The sequence below is a fragment of the Malurus melanocephalus genome, unplaced genomic scaffold (assembly GCF_030028575.1).
Source record: "Malurus melanocephalus ecotype Western Australia unplaced genomic scaffold, MMel_1.1 scaffold_16, whole genome shotgun sequence".
Lineage (NCBI taxonomy): Eukaryota > Metazoa > Chordata > Aves > Passeriformes > Maluridae > Malurus > Malurus melanocephalus.
The window spans coordinates 1,385,909-1,411,354 of record NW_026623248.1 but is presented as its reverse complement, the minus strand read 5'-3'; the positions used below and the strand labels follow the sequence as shown (position 1 = coordinate 1,411,354).

Sequence of the window (25,446 nt, the reverse complement as noted above, 5' to 3'; positions counted from 1 at the left end):
CTGTCTTAAAGAGCTTGCTCCTGTTTTCTCTTGGTGGGTGGAGAGGGATAAGTACGGTCCTGACTGGGAGAGCCTGTCAAAATAAAGCCAGGCTTTTCTGTCTACTGGAGCAATTTCTTTAGAAGCTCTTATGGAAATCACCCTGCAGGTAAAAACATCCTCCCTTCCTTCAAACACATCTCCACACCCACTATGAGTAAGACTCTTAACTGCTGAAATATAGGGATTTACATTTTTGAAGTGAATGGGGGCATAGGATTTATTCCAATCCTCCCAATGTGTTGGACTCACCCCTTCCCACTGTAGCCAGCTGCTTCCCATAATACTCTTTCCCCGCTTCATGACCCCACTGTAATTTTTTTCCCTGCACTCAGTTATGGTGCTTATATGCTAGACTGTTGTAAAACAACAACGTGCTGTACCACAAACGACTTTTCCAGCTCCACTGTGAAGGAAGAAGACATTTCCCAGCAATAAACCCTGTTCCCCTGGAAAACCAGGCTCTCCCTCCCTTGATACACCTTCTTCCCAGAGCTAACCACACAGCTAGCTTGAGATTCCTTCCATTCCTGAGGCAGGCTAGCTCCAGTTTTCCAAAGTCAGTCTAAAAATCTTTCTTTTGGCAAACTTACCTTGTAGATGAGCAAATCCTGCCTTCCTTAGGACATCACTGCTAAGTCTTTCCCCTTAGTMAAACACTTTCTTAAGCTTGTAATAGGCTGTTTCCTGATAAAAATTCCCATATTCTGTATGTGCTCTGTTACAACTCTGCCCTTGTTTTCCTCACAGCAGCCCAGGAGCACAGCTGAGAGCCACCACAGAGCAAATTCCATCCCTGGAAGCATTCAAGGCAAGGGTAGATGGGGCTCTGAGCAATCTGGGATAGTGGAAGGTGTTCCGGTCCATGGCAGGGGGTTTGGAATGAGATGACATTTAATGCCCCTTCCACAATAGACCATTCTGTAATTCTATGATCTAACAGTCTTACAGCAGTGTTTTATGTTAGCCCCTAACAGGACTTAGATTACCCGTTACCATTTCTTCTGCCATCCAAATCCAAGAAAATATCTAGACCAGGACTGCTCTGATCCCACAGCTCTTTGCTATCCACAAGCAGCTTCCATAGATATAGAATATATAGTGTCACATCTGGGCATAAAACACAGCTATTTTAAGCAAATTTACAACAAAGAATCAGCAGCACCTGTGTGTAAAAAAATCTGCATCTCTTTGGAAATCAAGATGCTTAAGCYCCTTTTCCTCTCTGGAGTGCTTCTCACATACCAGGCAGGCTTTACAGTTTTAGCATAGCTGCTACAGATCCAGAAGGATGGCATAGAAAAGGCAAAGTGTTTATTTTGTGTTTTCCTTCGTACCATCCTTTCCTCCCAATTGACATCCCATCTCTAGGATAATTTTCCTCATGCTTTTTTGACAGCATCCATACTTGCTTCTCTGCTGACCCTCTGTGTTTGGGCAGCCATATTCCTATCAAGGAATTCCTTCCCTCCCTCCCTCCACAAGTATTTGACCAGTGTCAGTCACTCCTGCCACACCTCTGACATTGTCCTAAACAGTATTTCCCCTTCAGTGTTGTAAACCCCGTTCATGTTTTCCAGAACAATCTATTTGTTATCCCTTTTGCCTCTCTGCATTACCTCACAARTCACATTCTGCCCTAACTCAAAGACAGGAACTTGCTCCCTGCTTGGACAGTCAGTGCCACGCACTCCATTTTTTAGGGTTGCCATTGCTTTGAACCCAATTCTTCAGGAAATCCCATCACAACTGCTACCAGTACAGTGAAACTTGAAATGTAACTCATCAATATCCCTTACTGAAATAGTACTCATTCCAGATGAGCCTGCAGGTCTTAGGCTGAGTGCAACCAGGTTTTGCATCCGTAGTTCATGTTCTTGCTAAAAGGAAAGTAACACTTGAGTAATAAATATCAGCTCTTTCCTCTCTGGTAAATTAAGACTTATCTGCTGAGTCCTCAGAAAACACCAACCTACATGTACTGGATGTTCAAAATAAAGGAAAAAGATTGGGCCATAGGGCTTTAAAAAACACATGTGGATGAGGGCAGGTAATAGAGGCAGAGCGTGGCATAAACACAGTGGGTAAGGCAGCAGCATTGCAAGCTAAACTCCCAGGAAACCCCTCTCCAGCTTCTGTGGAACACTGGAACAGCRGCAGGTATTCCATTCTGGATCTTCAGCTGGATGCCAGTTCAAAAGCTGCCTCTGCAGCCACCACCCAAACCTCACAATCTGAGGTGCTGAGGCCTAAGTTGAGTTCTCCTCCCCCCAGTTACAACACTGGATTTTCCTGGACTGTGCCAAAAGCTGCTAGACTACAGCCATGTTGGATRTTGACAACCTGAACACATATGCACCAGCATCAGAAAGAGTGGCCAGGACCAGGGCAGTGACAGTCCCTCTGTACTCAGCCCTGGTAAGACAGCACCTCAAATCCCATGTCAGATTTGGGCCCCTCGATTCAATGAAGACATTGAGGTGCCAGGTTCATTCTCATGCCCAGAATTACACAGCTGACTATTTCTCAGTTCTTCAAGAGCTCGAGGGGGACATGGCTGCTCTCAAATTCCCAGGAGATTAGAGCTCTCCCTGCAAGCTGTTATCTACAGCCACAGAAGCAAATTAGATSAACTCCTTTCTGGAGTCACTTCAGTCTCTGCAAGACACACAAAAGCATSATTACCATTGGACTTTTTTTAAATCACTTTTTTTTTTTAAGAAGGCCYATGAACACAGAACAGTGCAACGCGTTACAGAGGAGAGCTGCATGGTTCCCTTAGAYAAGTGACAGTGGGTAACACAAAAGTGACAATACATTCATGCATCAGCCAGAGCCTGACACCCACCAACWCTGGTATTTCTCATAATAAACACCAACCACCTTGCAGGAGAAAATGGGGAACAAGCAAGGACTACCCAGAGGACAAAGACCAGAAGCTTCCAGGAACACAGATGAGATTGTACAGTAAGGGAGCATCAGTACAGGAACAGCACATCAACTTGCTGGTAAGTCCATAGGCAGCCCCCACCAGATGGTATTTTAGAGACAAAAAAAAAAAAAAAAAAAATCACTTAAAAGGCCACTTAAGAGTAGAAACATAGGACAACTTGATAATTCTTTAGGCTAAGGGTTCCACACTGGTGTCTCTATTCTCTCCCATATCCATATTTAAACTGAAACAGGACAGCCACAACTCTGCAACTGCAGAGCTGGACCATAACTTCTCATGTAACTTAGTTTATTCCACTTGGAAACCTGAGATTTGGCACACRTGTTGTAAGCCCTTGAGACTGCACCTCGCTGGCTTTGGAGAATCAAAGCCCCAAGCCAGCCAGTGAAAAAATCCTGAGCATACACTAGGGAACGTGCCCTGCCAAGGGCCCAAGGCCATGCCAGCTGCCAGGGGACAGTCGGGCCAGCAGACAGGGAGATGTCAGAAAGCCATGCTGGTCCCAGGGCAGAGCCCAGCCTGGCTGCATCAASCTACCACTGCCTGCACATCACCTGTGTGACAGCCAGCCTTTCACTATCCCTGGCGGGTGGCAAAGTGTTATAGCAGTGACATTTCAGGAATGCATTTAAGACATGCTTTTGTTCACTCACCAGGGAAAGAGGAATGAGTACACCTTCCCTGCCATGTCCTGACAGAATCTCCCATTCCCTTTCAAACATGGCACTGGCATAGGAGTTATTTCCTGCTTCATACCAAAAACACTTAACATGTTAGGCAACTTCACCTCCTTGCTATGCATCACGCAGTAGGATTAATCAATATAGCAACATCTCCTCTCCCCCACAAACAATACATCTTACTCTTTATTAGTATCAAATTGYCTCCAACATAAATTACATCCAAATTATGTAAGTTTCAAGAAAGTCAGATATTTTATGTACAATATTTGTCTTGAGTCAGATAAACCTTTATCATTTTAACCTGTAACATAAAAAGCAAAACTACATCAGTACCAAATAAAGCATTAAAAAGGTAACAAATATATAACATTTTAGAAATGCTCTCAGAAGGCTAAAGTTAATGACGAGGATTTTTATAGTGCAGGAATCTTGGGTTTGTAGCTCTTAGACCATCTCTCTTTCCCTGCGGATGGCACAGCACAGAATCATACTGAATATCATGCCAACAATCTGGAAAGAAAGCAAATGGATTAGCAATCAAAAAACCAAAGCATGTGCTTTTATCAGCACAAGGACAAACACAGCTGCTCTTCCCAGCCCAGAGGCCACATTTATTCTGTGTTTTTACAGTTTACTCTGCAGTCCCTGTCCCACCATCCCCCAAGTTCATTCCCAGGAATCCCATTCACCTCAATACTTCAAACAGATCACAGAATATGTCAAGTTGGAAGGGACCCACAAGGATCTTTGAGTCCAACTCCTGGCCCTGCACARCACCAGCAGCYATAAACCACTGCCATATCTCCTAAGAAATCTCTGATCATCCCTTCATGTGCTTTTCTCCAGCAAAGTCAAACAAAAAAGTGCAAGTTTTCTTAGCAGCACTGTAATTTCAGCTCTCTGGCAGAGCCTATAATTGTTATAAAGGAAAGAATTCCCAAGAAATATTAGGATTAAAATGCAGGCCAGCAACATACCAAGTACATCTTCACTCCATTTATACACACACACCACTGGTAAGATTTCACCACTGCTGAAAGTGCAAGGAGGCAGATCCTAATCCAAAGCAGAAGCAGGGARGCCTGAGACATCCCAGCCTCTGAACTGCCTCAGGGCTTTGCAGCACACACCCTGATCCTGCTGGGACTTGTCCTCAGTGGAATGGCCTCCTTGTGGGCTGCTGGGCTAGGCACTGTTCTACAAGACTTCTGCTGAGAGTATCCTCTGAGCACACAGCTACCCTCTAAATAATCTGGAAACTCACCATCATTACAGCAATGGCAAGGCCAACTGCTCCAATCACATTCAATTTGGATTTGAAGACATCATCAATAGCAGCAGGGCAGGACTGAAAAGGAACAGATTGTTCAGCAGTGTTTTACACAGACAAGGTTCAAGTGAAGACTCATCTTTTGAAAGTTGCTTTGATCTGGCCTATAGTTTCACATCCTTAAAGAGAGACAGGGATAGTCCCATACTATCTACCACTAAGAGTTGGTAGAAAAGTTTAAATCTACTCTTCAAGTATCTAAACCTTTTAACAGCACCTTGACTGAGAGGGGAATCCTGCTGTAATCTGAACCTGCAGTTTATTAGGCTTGGCTCATTGCAAGTGGCTGTCAGCACTTCAGATGCGGGTCATCRCTGGTAATCCCTTATCAAAATTGATTTAAAGCCACTCTTGATATTGCCAATAATCTTGCAGACACCTCATGAACCCACAGTGCATGGGAATAGCAGGATATCCTGGGCTAGGATCCATGCTGGGCTATAGGCAGATTCATAGAGGGGCCAGTTTAATGTTCCCAGGACAATGAATTACCATTGCAACTGAAAAAAAAAATATATATACATATGTAAGCACAGTCCTTTCCCCACAGGAGACACATGGCAGCCAATAAAAAGAACAAGGCACTTGGACTAGCTGCAAGGCTCTTAAAGGTTTACACCTCTGTAAAAGTCTCATCCCAATCTCTCTCCTGCTTGTTCCAGCAGCAAACATCAATGAGCTGCTGAAAGCTACTTTCTTCTCCTGCTGTTCCTTATCCAGTCTAGAAAGACYGAATCAAGGATTAAAGGGATATACTGGCAAGAATGAATCAGTTCAATCAAAATACCAGCACAGCACTGTTCCTTGGGGCACGCTCCATTACACCCCTTTGATCTTGAAGTCTATCCAGTGTTTTTCTATAACTGAGGTTAGGCATCACAAGATGAAGTCAACAGATGAAGCTAAAACACACGGCAGAATAAAAGCAAACAATAAAACCTGCATGCAGTCTCAGCTACTGCCATGTACTCTAGCTCAGACTGCGTGGATGGGATTAAAGRTACAGACTGAAGGGTCTCACGTGGGCAGGTATCTGAAGCTGTCAAGTGAAGTGAAAAAAACCCCAAATAATTAATTGAATTCTTCCGTGTTAAGAACCATAGGAGGACTCATACAAACAGTCTTGGAGAACAAAGTGAGAACACAGGATGGTTGTAAGGAAGAGGAATGGTTACGAACTACACAAGTTGTTTCTCCTGTTATTTGTGGCATACAGACACCTCTGCAGCAATATTCCAGCAGGGAAATCTAATTGAGAGAACTRCCTTCACAGTGACAAACTCACCACAAGAGGCTACCAATGCCTTAAATCCCTCTCCTTGTTCTGACTTGCTCCCACCACAAGCTCTACTGCTCTCTAACCAGGTGGGAGGTGACAGCTCCCAGGAAGCACCAGGAAGATGCAGTGAGGAGAACAGAGCTTTCAAGCATTGTGAARGTTTTTTTAAGGCAAAATTTTCATCTTCCACTGCCCATCCTGCCAGTGAGTCTGTGACGCAGACTGCACAGTTCCTGAGCAAGGTCAGATTTCCTGCTTGTTCCTTCCATGGTAACAGCGGGTTTGTTTTCCACAACCAGCCTGATTACAGACATAGACTGCCACACCAGTGTGACATGAGGGTTTCCCATGGACTGTGAGGATTTCCTAAAGTGTGTTTCTCATTCTACCCACTGAGTKATGGTGAATTAAGTCAAGTCTACCTTGATCATGAATGACTCAGACAGTGTCTTTGCCGGACAGGTGTCCATAAACTGCTGCTCCAGAGCTCCAGTAAGGCCACAGCAGTTCAGCTACAAGAGAAAACAAAAAAGAGACAGGTTAAATAATCCTTATTTTCACTCAGTGATCTGCTTAAAAAAATTATGTTAGTTTTTATTACAGACCAAGTCCTGCCAATGTGACTGCTATAAAATTTAATTTTAAAAAAAAGCCTTTATCACATTAAAGAATAAGGTTCTGAAAGGAAGAGCCAGATCTTATTAAGTACACACATAAAATCATTCTGGTGACAGCTCATGCTCCTTACAGACACAAAGCTGAGCCCCTCACAACCATGCAGGTGAACATACTAGGGTGCCACTAGCTCAGCAGCACAGATACAGGGTTTCCCAGCCTGCTGCTGAGTTCTAGAAAAACAAGAACTTGGTCTAGGCACTTCAGAGGGACAAAAAAGGCATCCTGAATTCACTTATACTACACAAAAACATCTCTATTTGTTACAAATACTCCATTGGTTTCTTCTAGCTACAGTTGTACAGAGGACTGGGTGACAGGACAACAGTGTGAAGCAGCTKTGTTAGTGTCCAGTTTAAGCACAACCATATACTTACAGCAAGYTGAAATGCTTTCAGGGTGTCTCTGGCATTTGGTTGAGTTCTCTTTCTATAGGTGTCCATGTAGAACTCCTTTAACTCATCAATAATCTAAAGAAAAGCAAAGAGTTGTGTATTAATGGTGTACTAGTGTTGTACCTTATTTTAATTATGGAAAACTTGCTTTCAGCAAGGTTTTTGGTCATCAAAAATTCTGCAGCCCACAATACCCATTGTTCTGCCACATACAAATAGAGGGKGAGAAGAGAGGGTGGACAGAAAGCTCACCTGTTTCAGGTGAAAAAAAACTGTACACTCACTGTAAAAGCCACACCTGAACAGGTAAGACTTTCCCCTTTCAAATCTCTGAGCTTCTAAGAGGAGTCAGAACCAAGTCTTTGCCCACTGGCTGCCCAAAAACATTTCCCATTCTACGGTACCCCAGAAGTTTGTGCATCGTATAACTCAAGCAGAAAAGCAACCCTAGTCACCAAGCATCTGATTTTGAAACAAGACAGAATCCTGACTGCTTGGGAGGGACAAGCCATGTCAGTCACGCTTCAGGTGCAGAAACATTCAGCCCTGAGTGGTAAAGCTCAGCCAGCCTGCTTCACATCACAGCTCAGCCAGGTACTGTCTGGAAGGCACCCCTAGCCTCGTGGATTCTGGTTTCCCTGCTACAGTCTCATTTTAAAATATCAGTTAGATTTCTTGTGTTATTTCGCTTGAATCAGCCTTTTTCCTCTCCCCCAAATTCCCTAGGTAATAAGGATTTGACTTGTACTGGTAGAGATGTCAGCAAATTGGTGACTGTGGGCACATCCATAGAATCACAGAGTGCTTGGGGTGAGCAAGGAGCTTTCAAGACCACAGAATCCCTGSCCCCCCTGCCATGGGCAGGGACAACTTCCACCAGACCAGGATGCTCAGAGCRCTGTCCAACCTGGCCTTGAACATTTCCAGGGATGGGGMATCCACAGCTTCCCTGGGAAACCTGTTCCAGCATTCCACCACTTCAACTTTTAAGAGCAACCTACCTTTTCTTTATTTGAAAATCCCCAGATCCCAGCAGCGATTTCAAGGGCAAAAATCACAAAAAGGAAGAAGAAGAACTAGAAAAGAAAAAGCACACTATTAATGAAGATCACAGCACCACAAACCAGCATCACACACATACAGTTMAAGTTTGTCCAGTCTTGTGGGAACTGTCACTCAACCAGGTTCCAGCTGGAGGTCTGAAACATTGGTAACACCAGGAAAAAGGACACCMTGCACTGGGTCAGCACTTCTTCCCAGGAGCGTCGGAAAATCTGGCAGTGCTCTCCAAGCACCAGTCCTGCTTTTTGATCAGTGCTAATTAAAGCCAATCATCTGTTAACTCCAACTTTGAAGTTGTCCAAGCCATTCAGACATCACAACAACTGAGAGCAATTTTTTACTTACTCTGGTTTGTCACTCCTGTTGCTTTAGGAGTCATTACTTAATTCCTAACTTGCTACCACTTCCCAGAGAGCAAATGGTCACTTCATTGTGTATCCCATAAAACAGAAATAAAAGTGTTCTGTCTCTCACTGACTATAAGACCCAAAACACCACTTATCATTTCAAAGCACTCTAAAGAGATATTCATAATTACAAAGGGCTAGAGGCATCATTTTGCAATAAATACTTGAATTTAAGTTCTCCTGTAACACAGAAGGGGAATTGTTCTTTCAGCGGCCATAGTAGTTGTCTTTTATTAACTAAGTCTTCTGGTTAACTGGATGAGTAGTTCTGCAAGTGCACAGATGTGCACAAACCCAGTAAGCTCTACTGGCCACTCCAGTCTGCAAACAATGAGGTTGCTCTCCAGTAATTGGCTTGCAGAGCAGTTGTCAACTAGAAGAGCTCATCCTGTGATTATGAACAGTAGAGCCTTGTTGTTTCAAGCATCAAATACCACAGTTGTGGCCTCAAAGATTAAAGACTGCACAACCTTCAGAGACCAGGATAAACTGTCTAGCAATGATAGCATTGGTCTTATCAACATTTCAGCTCTGTGTTCACAATACTCCCAGTCTTGACACTTCAGAATGTCAGACATTTCCAGCCTCTTGATGTCGTCCTGTGTTCAAATACAGCACAAATACTTGGATTTAAGACCAGAAATGTAAACCACATTTAACATTGTAGCATTATGTGGGTGACCACAAGTTTCAACACTGTGATTTTTCTGGATTCACAATCTGCCTACCTTGAMTTGCACAGTAGTATTTTCCTTCCTTTCTCATCATGCTGCTCAAAATTTGAGCACTCCCCAAACACTTACCAGGCCAAGCATACACTGAGATTCCTGTGATGCACCACAACATCCCAAGAAACCAACCAGCATCATAAGTGCACCAGCTCCAATCAGGATGTAAACACCTAGAGAGGAGGAAAACAAATATGCATACTCACTGAGACCTCAACAGCAAGGTATGAAATTATCTGCTCCACAATTAGGATTCATAGTTTTAGCCAAGATTCAAACTTCTTTACTGAGGTGTTCTAAGCAAAAAAAAAAAGGCGTCCCTAATTTTCAAAGCAAACGCATCTGTAAACTTGAGGGGAAATACAACATGGTGATAAATATTACCTATTATACCTTCAACTTATAAACAATGAAGATGTACCACTAATGCAGTTTCACAAGTTTTAAAAAATGGGCAGGATAAAGCCATACAAGGTAAGTTGTAAGGCACTTTTTAAAAAACTGGCTCAGAGCCAGAGTTATCAACTTCTCCTCAGGTGAAGACAGAGACAACTGGAATAGTGATTTATTAACAATTGAGAAATCCTGAAGCAGAGTGTCAGAGCTTGTAAACTATTCTGCCCAGAATTTAGATAATATGCCGAAGCAGAAAGARCAAACATTCCTGGGATAAAATATTCCATTTATGCCCAGTCCTCTGGCTCCTAAACTTGGGAACAACTAGCCTAAGCATCATAGCTGTGAACTGGAGAGAGCAGCAAGATGTGGCGAGCAAAAAAAAAAATCCCAAAGGATGGCAAGGAAGTATTACTGGGATGGTGAAACACCAAAGAATCAGCACAAAGCATGTGGCACAGGCAGACATTTCTACCAATAGGGACAAAAATACAGTTCAGAGATCCAATCAATACTAATTAAAGGAAGCCAGATGTAAGCATTTGCAAATTATATGTTCTAGAYGCAAACCAGTAAGATTAGCTGCCAAAATAAACATCTACTTGATGAAGCATTTGTAAGGGATTAAGCCTGACATTTCTTATCAGGAGGAAATTCTAATGTGGATTTTTTTACCTCAACTTAAGCTTTTCCCGTTTTGAAAAATTAGAATAAAAAGAGTCCATCAGTACCTCTTCTTTCAGCTTATTTTGACTTGTACAGAAAGCCTTTGAGGTAACTTGCTTTGTTAATTGCAGTCAGTTACTACTCCCAGAAAATTACATTAAAATAGCAATTCCTATTAAGCTTCTTTTTAAAACTCAGTTTAACATACAGAGAWTTCAAGCAGGTTTCACTGGCTGCATTCAGCCAGTAGCTTAAGCATCACACCATCAAATTTTTATGTTTTAGAAGGTGAAAGAGTCGTTTTAGACAGCCCAAAAYAAGACTTGTTAAATATTCAGCTCAACAGCCAAGTTTAGATTTCTGTTTCCCTTCCGAGGTCCAGTTAAAAGCATCTGGAAATYTTCCTGGCAGCTCCAAAAACCACTCAGTTTGCTAAGATGCCATCATACCAAGGGCAAAACACAAATTTTCTCACAAACAAGGTGTTTGCATGCCTGCAGCCTCTTCATGAACTCCAAGGAGTATCTCAATATTCCCAACTACAGTCTCTATGCCTTTCCTAACAGTATTCCCTGTAGGCTACCCTGGGGCTATGAGGCTGTAACACAAGTTGCACCTCCTTGAAGTGGCCCTTCAGATACTATTCTGGGAGTTGTCACAGGTTGTGAAGCCCAAGACAGGAGCCAATTTTTGGCAAGAAAAAGATAAAGCCATCCTTTAAAGACTTTAAAGATCACCTTTCTTCAAACAGGGACACTTTCCACTATCCCAGGTTGCTCAGAGCTCCATCCAACCTGGCCTTGGACCCTTCCAGGCATGGGGCAGCCACAGCTCCTCTGGGCAACCTGTGCAAGGGGCTCACCATCCTCACAGGGAACAATTTCTTCCCAATATCCCGTCTAAATCTCAACTCAGTGTGAAGCCATTCCCCCTTGTCCTGTCACTCCAGGCCCTTGTCARGAGTCTCGCTCCATCTTTCCTGTGGGCTCCCTTCAGGCACTGGAATACCACAACGAGGTCACCCCAAAGCCTTCTCTTTTCCAGGCCAAACAATCCCAATTCTCCCAGATTTTCCTCACTGCAGAGGTGCTCCAAGAGTTTGAGCACCTACAGGTGACAATAAACAAATTATGTGTGTTCCCACRCCCAAGCCTAAAAGCGACTCAAATTTCAGGTAAAATCAAATTCACTTAGGAGTTCCTATGACATTAAAATAAACTGAAAATATGCGTGCCCCCTAACTGATCATGTCACAAACATCTTCCACCTGGTCTAGCTAAAGCTACACTGATCCATGTTGGCTGGAATAATTCTCATACGGACCAAGATATCTAGCACTCTTCCCATTCAGTTCAGTATAAATTAGGAGACTTGGGCCTTTAAGGGTTAGACCATGTGTTCCTTCTGAGARATGAGGCATTAGAGTAGTGTTTTGGATAGATCAGGTTGGTCATTCTGGAGAAAAAATAGYAATTATTCATTTAGTTTAGCGTGAGACTTTGCTGACGCATACAGTGATGAGCATAAGGAATAAACATCCTCTGTGTCTACCAGGAGACCCTGGGATTACAAAATGTTTACTGACAGCAACCAAAGAGGAACTGCTCTGGGAAAAAGAATGAAGAGTCAAGAAACCATTCACATGACAGCACTGCTGTCTGCGCAAGAGTTCACAAGGGAAGCTGCCCCCAGCCACAGGAAGATGGCTCTCAAACCATTTAGAACTGCTTTGCCTTTTTACCCTTCAAGGAAGGCCAAGGGTTCTTTAGCAGCGTGGAAATCAGGGCATGAAAGTGTGACTTATCCCCTGGGCGATCCCCCAGCTCACCTGTGTAAAACTTTGTGTCATTGGATTCCAGCTCAAAAACGCTTTTGGTCTGTGAATCAAAGTGAAGCCATAGTCCAATTGCAAGAACTGCTGTCCCTGCAAGCTGCAAGAACAAGGAAGCTTTGTTAAATGATACCAACTAATCCACCCACCCTTGCATTAGTAACACCATCAGAAGCAAACACAGGATACAGCTTTTATTTAAAGAGGGGGTGACAAAGGACCAGCATAAAAGCATAGGGATACCAACACRCGAACCAAGTTCCAGACATGAGGCACCTTGTTGACAGATGCATTTACATAAATTACAYGCCACAGGAGAACAATGCCATTCTTGTTCCTTCCAGAAAATACCCAAGGTCTAGCCAAGTGTCAGTATTTCCACTGATCCTTCCATGCATTGTTTTATTCTGRGTGGCTGTAGTGACATTGCATGGCTTGGTGATCTTAAAGTGTCACTCAAGGAAGAGTGCCTTGTGAGGCCAGCTGAAAGTTTTCGCATATCAGACTGCTAAGAGTTCAGTGTACCACAGAAGGAGTTCAGGAAGAGTGCTCTTCTTGCAAAACAAGATAAAACCAAGCCATTAAGTGACCACACTGACAGGAAGAAGAAGAAGATACCAGCTGCAGAAATAGCTACAGTGCTGCTCTGGAACAATACAATCAAATTTTAGATAATATTCAGTTTTATTTCATTATCATCTCTGCCTGTGTGCCTCCAGGTTCCTTTTAACATTGGTGCCTGTGTTCTCAACAAGCCATTTTGTTGTATAAATTAACCTTGGATGAAACATCTGGCAAAAGGCATAGGAAGAATGTTGCAAGAGAAAGGGAATTGCACTCTGGTAAGGCCAACAGCAACAGTTTGCTTTGAACAGACTGAACACTCCCTTAAAAGAAAAAAATAGGGTTGAATGGCATGTAAAAAAAAAGAAAACAGTACAAAGTAGAAAGCTGGAGTGTGCTTCTCAGCTCTTCCTTTGAAGACAATTTAACTATTAAAGAAAGCTCTAGAAAAGTGAGATGAGGACAGAAATCCCCACTGCAGCAGACATTAAAAATTTAAACTTAACAGTGAGAAGTAAGTTTATAAAGTCTGGTGCTTTGGTCAGGCAAAGTATGCATGAAAAGCAAAAAAAAAACCCCAAAAATAAATCAAAACAAAAACAACCCAACAAAGCCTGATCTCTGACCAGAAGGTCCTCCTACAAGGAAACAACATCCTTGATTTGCCTCTTAAGAAACTGGAAAGTGTTCAATAATGTCAATTTTCAATGGGAACATGGACGGCATTCCCRTGGCAAGCACCCAAAGATACATCCTTTCCCACCAAGCCCACCTGAGAGGTGGAAGTGTTTCTGTTCAAAGACAGCCCCAGCTTTYCTAAACCAGCTTTTCTTGTAGGGCAGGAACCTGAGTCCCAGGCCTGCCTCCAAGAGGAGTTGCAGGGTTATAGCTGGGAAAACAGATCAAATGACAAAACCCGGAGAGCCAAACCCACCTAGAGGTTTCCAGATCCAAGGAAAAGGCTTTTGTTGGTGTCCCAGGGGCTTACTCCCAAAGCACACCTGCACACACCTCCTGCTTGCCTTGCTAGGGCTAYCCTGACAAGATGATTAAGTTATGGTGAAGCACCATGGTACGACACAGAATGTCACAACAGTATCATTATTTCAATTTCTTGTGCCACAGCTGCATCCTGAGGGAAGGGAGAGGTGAAAAGTGACACTAGCAGAGAGAAGGGCTGCTGCTCTACCTGCTCTCCTGGCTACTTCAAAAAGCCTTTGCAACCTCATCTCACTCCAGTGCCTCAGTTCAAACATCAGAAGGGCTTAATGATGGAAAAAAYTCATGCTCTGCTTCTAGACTGCTGTTGAAGTCACCCAGTATTTAATAATACTCTGCTTGAGACTCGCTTTACTGGGTCATCAGCTTTTATACAGATCCACATACACCATCATTACAAGAAACCTACAGCCTCTCCTTGCTTTGCCAGGAATTCACAAATTGCAAAGCCACAAGCCTGAACACCCAACTCTTCTTACCTACCAAATGTATTTGTGGCTTGACAAGCTCCAGTGTTTGAGTAGAGAGCTCTGCAAACAGAGCAGGGCACAGAAAAGGACTGTAAAACTAAAGAAACTCTTATGCCATACTGTAACCATGCAGATAATCTTAAATCCCCAGCAAAGGAGAAGGCTCARTTAATAACATCCAGAAACAAACAGGTTCGTTCACAATGGGCAGAGATGTACATACATAATACAGCTCCCTTCAAAACACAAATTTAACCCTTCCGTGGCACCACGCAGAGTCATGTGGCATCTTTTGTCCTTGGAAAAGTAGCCACTCTTTTGAAACGGTTAAAAAGATACCAGGGAGAAAAGAGACTTATGGGATCACGGAACAGTGCTAACACTTCATGCCAGTGAACTGCTGTGCAGCAGTGAAAAAATGGTAGAATTAAATAAAATGATAATTCTCTCCATGATGGACTAGAAAGAAAATGCTGCTCCTTCATGAAAGAGTAAGAGACTTTGTCTCAGTTTCTTAAGGAAAGCAGACTTTTATGCTCTCAGTTTGTGCTCTTCCTACCCACAGTGACCACTGAACTAAAAAAGGCAGTTTTAAAGCAGAGGGCAAGAAATTCAAAGCTTCAAGTTTCCATCAAAACAAGGACACAGCAACACCAGTCTCTGAGGAAAAGGCAAGCACAACCCCATGGGCACTTGGCAGCACCTCTGGCCAGTCTGGCACACCAGAGGCTGCAGAGCACTGTCACCTCCCTGCTCACTCATGCTATGCCAACAGGATGGGCAGCCGTGATGGGATGGTTTGGGAGCAATGATTTTCCCTTCCTGGGAAAGGGGTGCAAGCTCGCCCATCTTGGTTCATGGAAGCACATCACCATATAGCCTAAYTGTTGGGTATTTGTTTGGAAATCTAAGGGGATTCCCCATCTAACAGACTTGTTTTGTCATAGGAGCTGAGCAATACAGTGCCTGTTTCTATGTAGATCTATCCTATGCTGAAAGAGAAATTTAGCAGGAAAAAATGACACTGTATTCCTGAAAGTCACCCATTTTGTCTGGTTTCACACAAAGCAAAGAGACGGTTTATGTGCTAATCAGACAGGTAAGTCATATGTTTCTAYAGTGATAAGTACAGCAGAAGGAGCTCAGAAGACTGGGCTGGTTTTTTTACTCCAATCTAACCAAATAGTGAAGTTGAAGGGGTACTGCTCACTCACTATTTTGGAAAAGTTTGTGGCAGTGATTTTCCAGTAACAGTGTGTCCTGGCACAATTATGCTACTGACTTCCCTGTTCCAGCTAATCCCATTTCCTTGCTTTCCCTAACCACTACTCCTGGCTCATTCCTGCTCTATTTGGCTGTTCTATGGCTGCAACAAGGATAAAACTACCYGGTCACTCCACTCCATGGAGGCTTCTCTGAGCTTTTTTTTTCATCACAGGCAAACCTAGCCCYGCTTTGCCTCAAAGCTCATTCCTGCATGCAGCTTTCTGCCTTTCTGCCTGCAGCAACAGGAAAAACAGCTTTTTATGTCTGTCTGCCTTCTTACATAGCCCTGCAGCTTCTCTAGTGAGTCTTCTGTTCAGGACTTCCCTTTTCCCACCCATGCCACCCTACAGTGACAAGTGCCTGCTCCAAAGACAGCCCTTTCCACTGCTCTAGTATATCCCCCTTGCTTTGCTTTTGGGGACATTTAAGGATATGTCCCAGCCTTCTATGGGAGAAGAGGTAACTGAGAAAGGACCTGAACCAGTTAAGATACACCTGAGATGAGAAATAACCTGTGTATCCTGGAGGCAGGAGCCACATAGAACACTCTGCCTTCCTCCCCTCATCATCCCATCAGATTTAATGATAACGCCATAAACACACATTAAAACCTTGAGTTTTAAACAAAAAATAATTCAAATTTGGTTAACATATCCCACAGTAGCACAGCATATGACATTACTTGGGAAAGCTGGAAAGTTTATTTTGAATCTAACCACTACTTTGCAAGGACTATTTTGTTCAGTCCCTTCTGACYTTGTCACCCTCTGGATAATCCCCATAACAAGCACCCCACTACCCTACCTACACCTTAGAGCATCTTATCTTTCCACAGGCACAGGCAATCACCTCTCAGGAGCTCAAGGCCCAAACACTTACCAAGCCCTTAGATGGTTCTTTGTCTGTCCTGGCAGAGGAAGCCTTGGGAAGGGGACACCCTCCCTCAGCATCTGCCAGCCCTTTCCCCACTTCCACAGGGTGGAGGCAGGGATAGGGAAGAATCAGACATTTCAAGAAGAACGTATGATATGTGTCTCAAAGCCTGTAAAAAAAGCMTTTGCACAAGAAAACTGTGGGTTCTGCCATTTTGACATGTTCAAGCCAAGTTTAGATACAAATTCTACCAGGCATTACATCCAGCAGAACATAAGTGACTATGTCAAAATGAAGAAGTAAAAAAGAAATACTACTCTAAGTGTTGTCAGCTAAGCATTGTATCTAAGAGAACACTAATTTTTTCTTCAAGTAAGAAGATATGTCAGGCCCTACACTACTGTTCGATATGTTTACCCCAGAATGTGACAAGAGGACATCAAAAAAGCCACCATCTTCACTTCATAAACACTTGACCTTTTAGCTAAAATTCTGACTGCATAAGACAATTTATTTCTCACTGTGGTAGACTGAACTAACAAAGCCAGGACCAGATCTATAACATTGCAAAGTACGTGGAAAGAAATTGAGACCATTATAAGTAGTAATGCACCATTTGTGTCCTGTTACTTGCTGGTATTCTTAAGTAAAACCCCATAAACAGTAAGTACAGGTGAGGTTCAACATCACTCTAAACCCTCAATTACAGAATTAGCATTATCCACAACAGCCCAGGTTTTYAGAGTTCTGAAAAAGGTCCCCTAACACTTGTGCTACGTGTGCTTGCAGTTATGCAAGAAATTGCAGGCATTTTCAAACTCCTTTGGAAAAAACATGGATTGGAAAGAAAGCATTTTCTTTCTGYGTAGCTCAAGAACTTTGTGGCCTACATTAATGCCATAGCATTTATTGCAATAAAATGGTGCTCCAGTACAGTAGGGGCARCATTACAAAATTCCTGAACCACTGCCAAGACTAGGGCCCATTTCATACAAGTTCCTATTCAGAAGCCAGTCCACTATATTTGCAATTAGAATTGCAAATAGGAGTTAGGACTTCTAGAACTCTAAGTAGCTTCACTTCAGATTTCTCAAGGCAACATACTCTAATTCCATTTCTAACTTSAAAGCACTCACTGGAGTCAAAACACACTGAACTGAACTCAAGCAGTGCTAGATTCACACACTGTGTCCAGCAACTACATCAGAATTCATTACAGAAAGCAACTAATGTCTGGGGTTTTTCTATGTGCCKGCATATATACATACAAACAGATGCATATTTCCCTGTCTGCTCAAGCAAAGACCCTCTGAATTGCTACCAGCAGTTCTTGGTGCATAAAAGCAGCTGAAATTGTGGCCCAGAACAAAGTCACAGGTATCTTCAAGTTACAGAAGAGAAAGAGCTCTCCAGGCCTCATTTTATTCCTCTCACTTTAGCAGGCACTACCACAGAAAATGCATTTGTTCATAAAAGACATAATGCTCTGGTGAGTGGGAAGTCAGGACAACAGAGCTGCCCAACTGTGGAAAGGAGCAAGAAAACTCTTAAAACTTCAACCCGAACTCTGCCTCTACACTATAGCACTTCCTTGCCTCAAGTACATTAAACTATAATCAGCAGATGTCTTTGTATTCCATAAAATTCACAAGGGGAAAATCCAGCACTWCAGTTTAAGGAAACAAGCCCTTGCTTTTGCTCAGAAGCAGGAAGCCAGCAGGAGAACATGCAGGCACTTGCCTGGCATACTCCAAGCTGCTGAGGAGCCCAGTTTTATAGAGAAAACCAGGGCCAACAAGCCTGAGCAAACCCGGGAGTTAAGGAAGCACAGGTAAAGGCAGTCACTCATTACACAATTCAAGGCAATCCAGCATTGCTCACATCAAGGTTGGTCCAAGCCAACTTTGCGAAGACCACTCCACTGCTCATCAGGTTTAAAGCACTTARTGTGTTGATTTCACTGACTTCCTGCCAAGCTTAAGCCAGCGTTTTTCCTGACGGAAAAAAAATATTTCTTTAACTCTGTATCAGGCTGGACACCTCCCTCCCACACCCCAAATCCACCCCCAAACTTCTTTAATTAGAGAGCATACTGTCAGAGATGCCAGGGCCAGCACTGGCCACGCCAAGACAGCAGAGCTGTTGAGAAACCCAGGTGGGAGAACATCAGCCCCAGCAAGGGCAGCACAACAGCAGCCAGGAGACTGGTGCCTGCAGCAACACTTCATCCTAAAGGAAAACACAGCCATCCCTCATTCCCACACCTCTGAGAGGGGCCTGAACCCCACAACTTACTGATCCACACTTAACCTGACTTGTAGAAAACAGTCAAAAATGTTCCCTTCCTTCCATTTAGGCCACAAGCACATTTTAACCCAAACTGTGAAGTCCTAAAAGTTTCAAAGAACACAATGTAAGTGCCCAGCCTTCCCAGYTGGAAAATGGCCATCAGATCAATCAAGCACAAGATTCTCAGGAAGGGTTATGAGAACAGGGCAGACAGCAGCATGTCCCAGGACCAACCTAGTCTACATGTTTAGCACTCAAAAAGATACAGCATCTTGAGAGAAGAAAAATCAACAAAAGGCAGCTGATGCCCCTATCAGCCAGGTACCCCTTGACCAACATATTCCTCAACACCTGCTGAGGGAGAAAGCAYCACCACTGTCCCCCTCAAGTCACATTTTTCTTCTGAAAACATTCGATTYCCAGGCTTAATACCCCACAGCTCTTGTTCATTGCCTCTTTCAATAGTCAGACCCTACCTACTGACTGGACAATCATGATCCTAAAGATCTCTAACACATTTCCAGGCTGAAGAATCGCAACTTACAGCTGCAGATAGCAGAAACGCTCCTCTTCCTTCCCTTAACCTTACCAAGCTCTCCTATGACCCTCTCAAGGTAGGTAAATGACCAGAGCCACCTGCAGCACTGTGGGACCAGCATGCCATGGATTTAGGGAGCTTCTCACGCCATCGTCCATCTTCTCTTGGTCCTTCAYTTCTGAAGCTGGTTTTGCTCTGTTGATGCTGAGCACCCACCTGGTGCTTTTGTGAAGCCTCATAGATCCTCTTTTCCCAAGGCTTCACTGCTCTGTGGCAGAAGCTGCCCCTGAACAATTCAGCCCCTAACTCCTGGCAGATTGCTGCTGGTGCTTCCCACAGCAATTACTTGATGTCTGCCTTTGACAAGAGTCTCACCCTGCTGTGTCAGCACACAGACATCACCTCCATCACTGTGGATATGGAAATCAGCCAAGCACCCCAGCAGTACCTCCTGTGCTTCTCCAGGTGAGCTGGAACTGTACGGACCAGCACAGAGTTTGTGCCAGCACCACTGGCTCTCTCCACAACAGAAGAGCTGCACCTCATCCCAGCCCTGCCTCCACTCTGACAGCCATTTCATCCTTTCCAGTCCTTACTCCAGGACTGCCTGGTTTTAACAAGAGGCCTGAGATTTCCAGGAGACACTGAACAAGTGAGCCAACACCAACCAGTCCTTGCTCTCTCCAACATTCAGGCTTTTAAAGGCTTCAAGTCAGTGCTTCATGAAGTCTGACTTCCCCTTGCAGCAGCCAATGTCCCATCTCCACATGTACAGCAGCTTTTAAAGCATCTTCTCCTCTGCTTTTTCCMTATGCTTTGTATGTGCCACTCTCAATGCATCCCAGACTACCATAAAGCAATAACCCAGCCTCCAGTTTTCTGCATTCCAGCACCAAGATGGATGGTAAGCAGTGGGAGTTACCCACTCACCGCTCACTTAAGAGTTCTGAAGTGTTGTGACCTTGGAGAACTGTTAATCAAATATTTGCTGCTGTTTCACCTCCTTTGCATCAAGAGGTCAGTTGAAGCCTGTGCAGGATTCAGAGTAAAAGAGAGGCTATGGCACAGAACTTTGCCAAAATCTTCCCCAGTAAAATAAAGTCCTGCAAAATATCACTCCCAAAACTTTTATACCTGGAGCTGTTAATGCCTYGAAGGACTCCCTGAAAAACTCCCTTTTCCTCATATGTCTGAAGAGGAGTATGTTAGTTGGRTTTGGTTTTGCAAATCACTCCTAAAGCTTTCTTTTGGGTAACCTTATTGTATGCTTCTATTTGGCTCACCAGTATTTATGAACCTTTATCTCCTTCCTTTGGATACAGCTTGAACTCTKAGAGTTTCTCTTTTTAGTTCAATAACTTCCTATGCCTATCTGTTTGAGACTTTGTGCTTCCTCTTAACTCTTGTTAAAGCCTCTGGTGGAGGCCAATACATTCCACCTAACAAGGCATCCACAGATAGCTAGAGGTTTGCTGCAGAGTACTTAAATTCCTCACCTATCCTTCTAGGCAACTTATTCAAAAAGGGGCAGTTTTTCCTCACCTTACTTCTATTACTTCACAGACTTTTCACATCAGCAAAACCACAAGAAACATTAAAGCCTTTTTTCTTATTACAATGGTTCTTGTCCTCTAGTGCTGCCAGCCCCAGGASATCTTTCTTTTTACACTTTCAGTGTAGAACTAACCTGGGATACAGCTATTTTATTTCCCCACAGAGGACATGAGGTTCACTAACACCATAGCCCCYAAACTCCCCTTTAACAGTTTTTGGCAGGCCACAATCACATGTGGTGATCCCCAAGAGCCAAGGACCACTACAGCTGGTCTCACATACACTTACCTCTGGCTAACCCAAGATGCTTGCATTTTACCACCTCTTGGGGCCTCCAGACACTTCAAGGCCCATTTATCTCTTTTCTTTATTCTTTTTTTTGCCCCTTCTCTTTCCTACATGTTAGCTGCATTCTGCCAGCCTCAAGGAGGCCACTTGAAAAGGTGTTATCTCTCAGCTCTTCCAGGCAGCAGCCCCATCACTCAGCTCCACTCTTCTTCCCTCCACCCTGTCACCAGCTCGGTCCTGCACCCAAGAGCACCCAAAGGTACAAGTAAAACCTCAGACCTTTACTACCACGACACGTCTAAGCAACAGGTACAAGCTAAACTAAACAAAACCAAGCTCCCTATTCTGAGCCCTGGGCCGCAGACAACAAGGTGGTGATACTCAGGTTAAGAGCTTCTTTGAGGCAATGCCTTTGCCACAGGAAGCCTTTTTGTCCTGTAAAATACTCTGCAGAACGTCTGCAGCTTCGAAACAAACAAATAAACAAAACAAAAAATAAAAAAGAAACAACCTCAAAGCAAACCAGGAATACTTAAGTCTATTTCAACAAGAGGTTTAGAAACTCACTGACCAGAAATTTCAGGCAGCGCTTTGTTAGGCTTTTCCTTCTGATCAGTTCCAACCCTCCAAATGTGATACTCCCAGCACGCTGTCCTGGTGGGTCTCAGGTGGGCAGCATGAGCTTTTCTGGGTCAGGCTCTGCACAACTTCGCTCAATTGCAGCCCAACTCTGTTTTCTCAACCTCGCTGTAACCCATTTTGAAAGAGACACCCCAAGTATTTTAAAAATGAACAGTGCAACTTCCACTCATCCCACGGGCAAYGGCTGAGACGAACTTCAGTCGCAGCTTCTTCCCACAGCTCCAACTTGATCTCCAACTTCATTCCTCCACATCAGAGCCACACACGCACTTCTCCACCGYGCCAAACAGCCCAGGGAAAACCCAAATTTTTGAACCGCACGCTTCGCACTGGTCGATCAGGCACACAAGCAGCTGTACAGCGTATTTGTAACTCCTGTGGTACTTTTCCATGCAGGAGCCAGTGCTAAATCCAGGTGCCCACGCYCCGATTCCCTGAGAACAGCCCCAAGCTCCCAGCTCAGCCATGCTTTCGTACACTGCCTGGCCAAGAACCGCACCGGAGACGCGCTTTCAACTGGTGCCSGTCTGCTCCGAGAGATTAAACTCGAAGGGAAACCACAGTTTCTACCGAGGCTCCCAACACGAGGAGTTCACATACACGACAACCACAGGCAGCGACTTGCGAGGAACCGGCTCACCCCGGGCACAGCCCCGGCACCGGGAATGCCACTGGGGAGCACGACTCTTACACGGAGTTTTAGGGCGAGGACTGCATGTAGTGCAGGGGGATGGAGGGGTGGCTATCCGCAAACCCAGCACCCCTCCCCGCCTGCCTAGGCACTCAGCCCGCCTTACGRTAAAACCTGAAAAACGTGAAAAATAAAGCGGTGAGCACCCGGCACTCACCCCTCTGCTTCCGGGCAGCAGCAAGTGGGGCAAACGGCAAAAAACACGCACTAGAAAAGCGAACAAAACGCGGCTGCCGGCGCTTCCCCCCGCTCCCTTCCATCCCCGTCCCGCAGGATCCCCCCCGAGCAGCGCGGAGGGCACAGCCCGGGCCGCCTCACCCAGAAGATGAAGTTGAAGCCGAAGAGCAGGTACTTGATACACTTGGTGCCTCCTTTRACGGGCATGGTGGTGGCTGCCGGAGCGGGAACGAGCCTCCCGCCCTCCGACGCCGCTCCTTAAATGCGGCCCTGCCCGGGCGTCTCGGGGACTCCCCCGCCCGCCCCCGGGGCCGCCCCCGGCCGCGCCCCGCACCTGCGGCCGCCCCGCTCCGCCCCGAGGCCGGCCGGGCTCCCGGGGCTCCGGCGGGCTCTCCGGGCTCCGGCGGGCTCCCGGGGCTCCGGTGGTCTCCCAGGGCTCCGGCGGGCTTCCAGCGCTCCGGGGGCGCCACACTGGGCCGTGCCCGACCATKCTGGGGGCGCGGGGTGTCCCGGCCTGGAGGGGAATCGCCAGAATCTCGCTCCGGGCCCTGCAAGGCGAATCCCTAGCAATCCCACCCTGTGCCAGCAGTTCTGTCCAAACGCTCTGGTGCTCTGGCGGGGTCGGGGATGTGACCATTCCCTGGGAAGCCTGCACAGTGCCCCACCACCCTCTGGGGGAAAAACTTTGCCCTTTAATCTAGCCAATCCCCCCACCCCAACCCGATCTGCTCATGCATTGATCACCGAATCCTAAGGATTGGAAGGAATCTCTGGTGATAATCCATCCCGATCCCCCTAGCAAGGCAGAGTCCCCGAGAGCAGGTGACACAGRAATGYGTCCGGATGGGTTTGGAAAGTCTCCAGAGAGGGAGAATCCATGTTTTGCCTGGGCAGCTGTTCCTGGGCTTTGCTACCCTCAGCGTGWARAAGTTCTTCCTCATGTTGAGGTGAAACTTCTTGTTTTAGTTCATAGCCATTGCTTCTCATCGTATTGCTGGGCATCACCGAAAAAAGGCTGACACTGTACTCTTGACACCCCTTTGATATATTTATATGCATTAATGAGATCCATTTTCAGTCTTTTCCAACTAAACAAGCCCAGCTCCCACAATCCCTCCTTGTAAGAGAGACCTCCACAACCCTCATCACCTTTGTGGCCTCTGGTAGCCATTTAGTTTAACATAAATGCATCAGTCTACCTTAAATAGGTGTTTTCCCTTACAAGATGAACTTGCAGCATAGTTTAACTCCTTTAATCTTTCAAATACGTCTGTATGAAGTTATAAACATCCATCTAGAAAAATAAGGCAGGATAAGTTTCAGCCCACCAGCTGATCCATGGTAACTGGTTGTGCACGTGCCCTTAGGTCACCCTAGTTGTGAGAAAAAACATGTTAAATTTCAACTAAGATTTTCCCTTTCATTGTAATGGGGAGTTCACTGCTCAGCTTCTGAGCCTGTTAGCTCAAGGATGAAAACTGAGGGCTTGTACCTTAATTTCATACTGTGGGATTAGAAATTCAGCAGGTATTGAGAGTCAAAAAAAAAAACCAAAAAACCCAGCAGAACAGTAAAGACAGAAAAGCCATACTGAAATGCAAATAAAATCATGTTGTAGTTCTTGTTGCCAAAATAAATGATAAGATACAGCACATTCCAGAGGCAATACAGAGAAGGAGACGCTGGCTTGGGCAGCTGCTTCCCAGAGCAGGTTACAAAACAGGAATGCATTTCCTATAAAATAAAACGAAGCAGAGGGATGAAGGCTGGCAACAACAATATAGATCCAGCAAGGCTGAAATTAGCAAATACACATGACTAAACTCTCATGGTAACTGGAAACTGAGCAAGGAGATGTCCTTTGTCTCATACTCGAACTCAGATTGTTTTTCTGCGTGGCTTTTGGGTTGTTTTTCTTTTGTCACTTTGCCATTAAGACTTTATGCTTTTAGTTAGCATCAGTAATATGGCTTCCCTTAAGTTTCTAAAATTAAGGATAACGGAAAAACTTTGGATGACTCTCTTCCTACCTTTGTATTATTAAGCTTTTCATGCTTACGCTGTGTTAAAGCAACTCCCATTAAAATTCATGGGCAGTAGCCTTTTGATCAGAGGCAAGAAACGGACCTGTTGGATAAAAATCTCCTGTGAGTTTGTAAAAATTTAAACTATCCCCGTTTAGTTGGCAAATTAATTTAGGAAGAAGTGAAATGTGTTCGTGCATCTTTAGTATTTTCAAGAACATGGAATAAAAATACTGATGTGGAGTTTTTTGGGTTTGGTTTTTTTTTTTTTTTCAGTCCATATGAAGGATCTGGAGAGAACATTTATGTTTCACTTTCCCAGGGTGTGACGATCAGGTAGATGCAACTCTCTGACCAAACCTGAACTTCTCTGACTAGTGGAATGAGATTGTAATCAACTGAATTTTTGCATAATGGAAATCACTAATGGAAATTCATGACTCTTGTAGAAGTACTTCATACTGATTTATTATTTTAAAACTTTGTATTTATATGGGATAATAGGCATTTGGCATGAAATATTTATTATCTGCACTTAAAATTGTGCTGGGTGGTTAAAGTGTTATTTTGTCCTACTGGAATAGAGAAAAGCAAATTCAGGATATTGCTGATAAGAAATCATCGTTT

At 44.4% G+C, this 25,446-nt stretch overlaps 1 protein-coding gene across 1 annotated transcript; it reads right to left on the bottom strand.

The window, feature by feature from the left end:
• Positions 1–3,826: 3,826 nt before the first annotated feature.
• On the bottom strand, positions 3,827–23,061 carry CD9 (CD9 molecule). The gene is made up of 8 exons (XM_057385624.1): positions 22,937–23,061; positions 12,442–12,544; positions 9,627–9,724; positions 8,356–8,430; positions 7,337–7,429; positions 6,707–6,796; positions 4,940–5,023; positions 3,827–4,185 (listed from the first exon to the last, which is right to left on the bottom strand). Exons 1-8 carry the CDS (start codon positions 23,000–23,002, stop codon positions 4,120–4,122), a joined length of 675 nt encoding a protein of 224 aa, XP_057241607.1. The 5' UTR covers positions 23,003–23,061; the 3' UTR covers positions 3,827–4,119.
• Between the last annotated feature and the right edge of the window lie 2,385 nt (positions 23,062–25,446).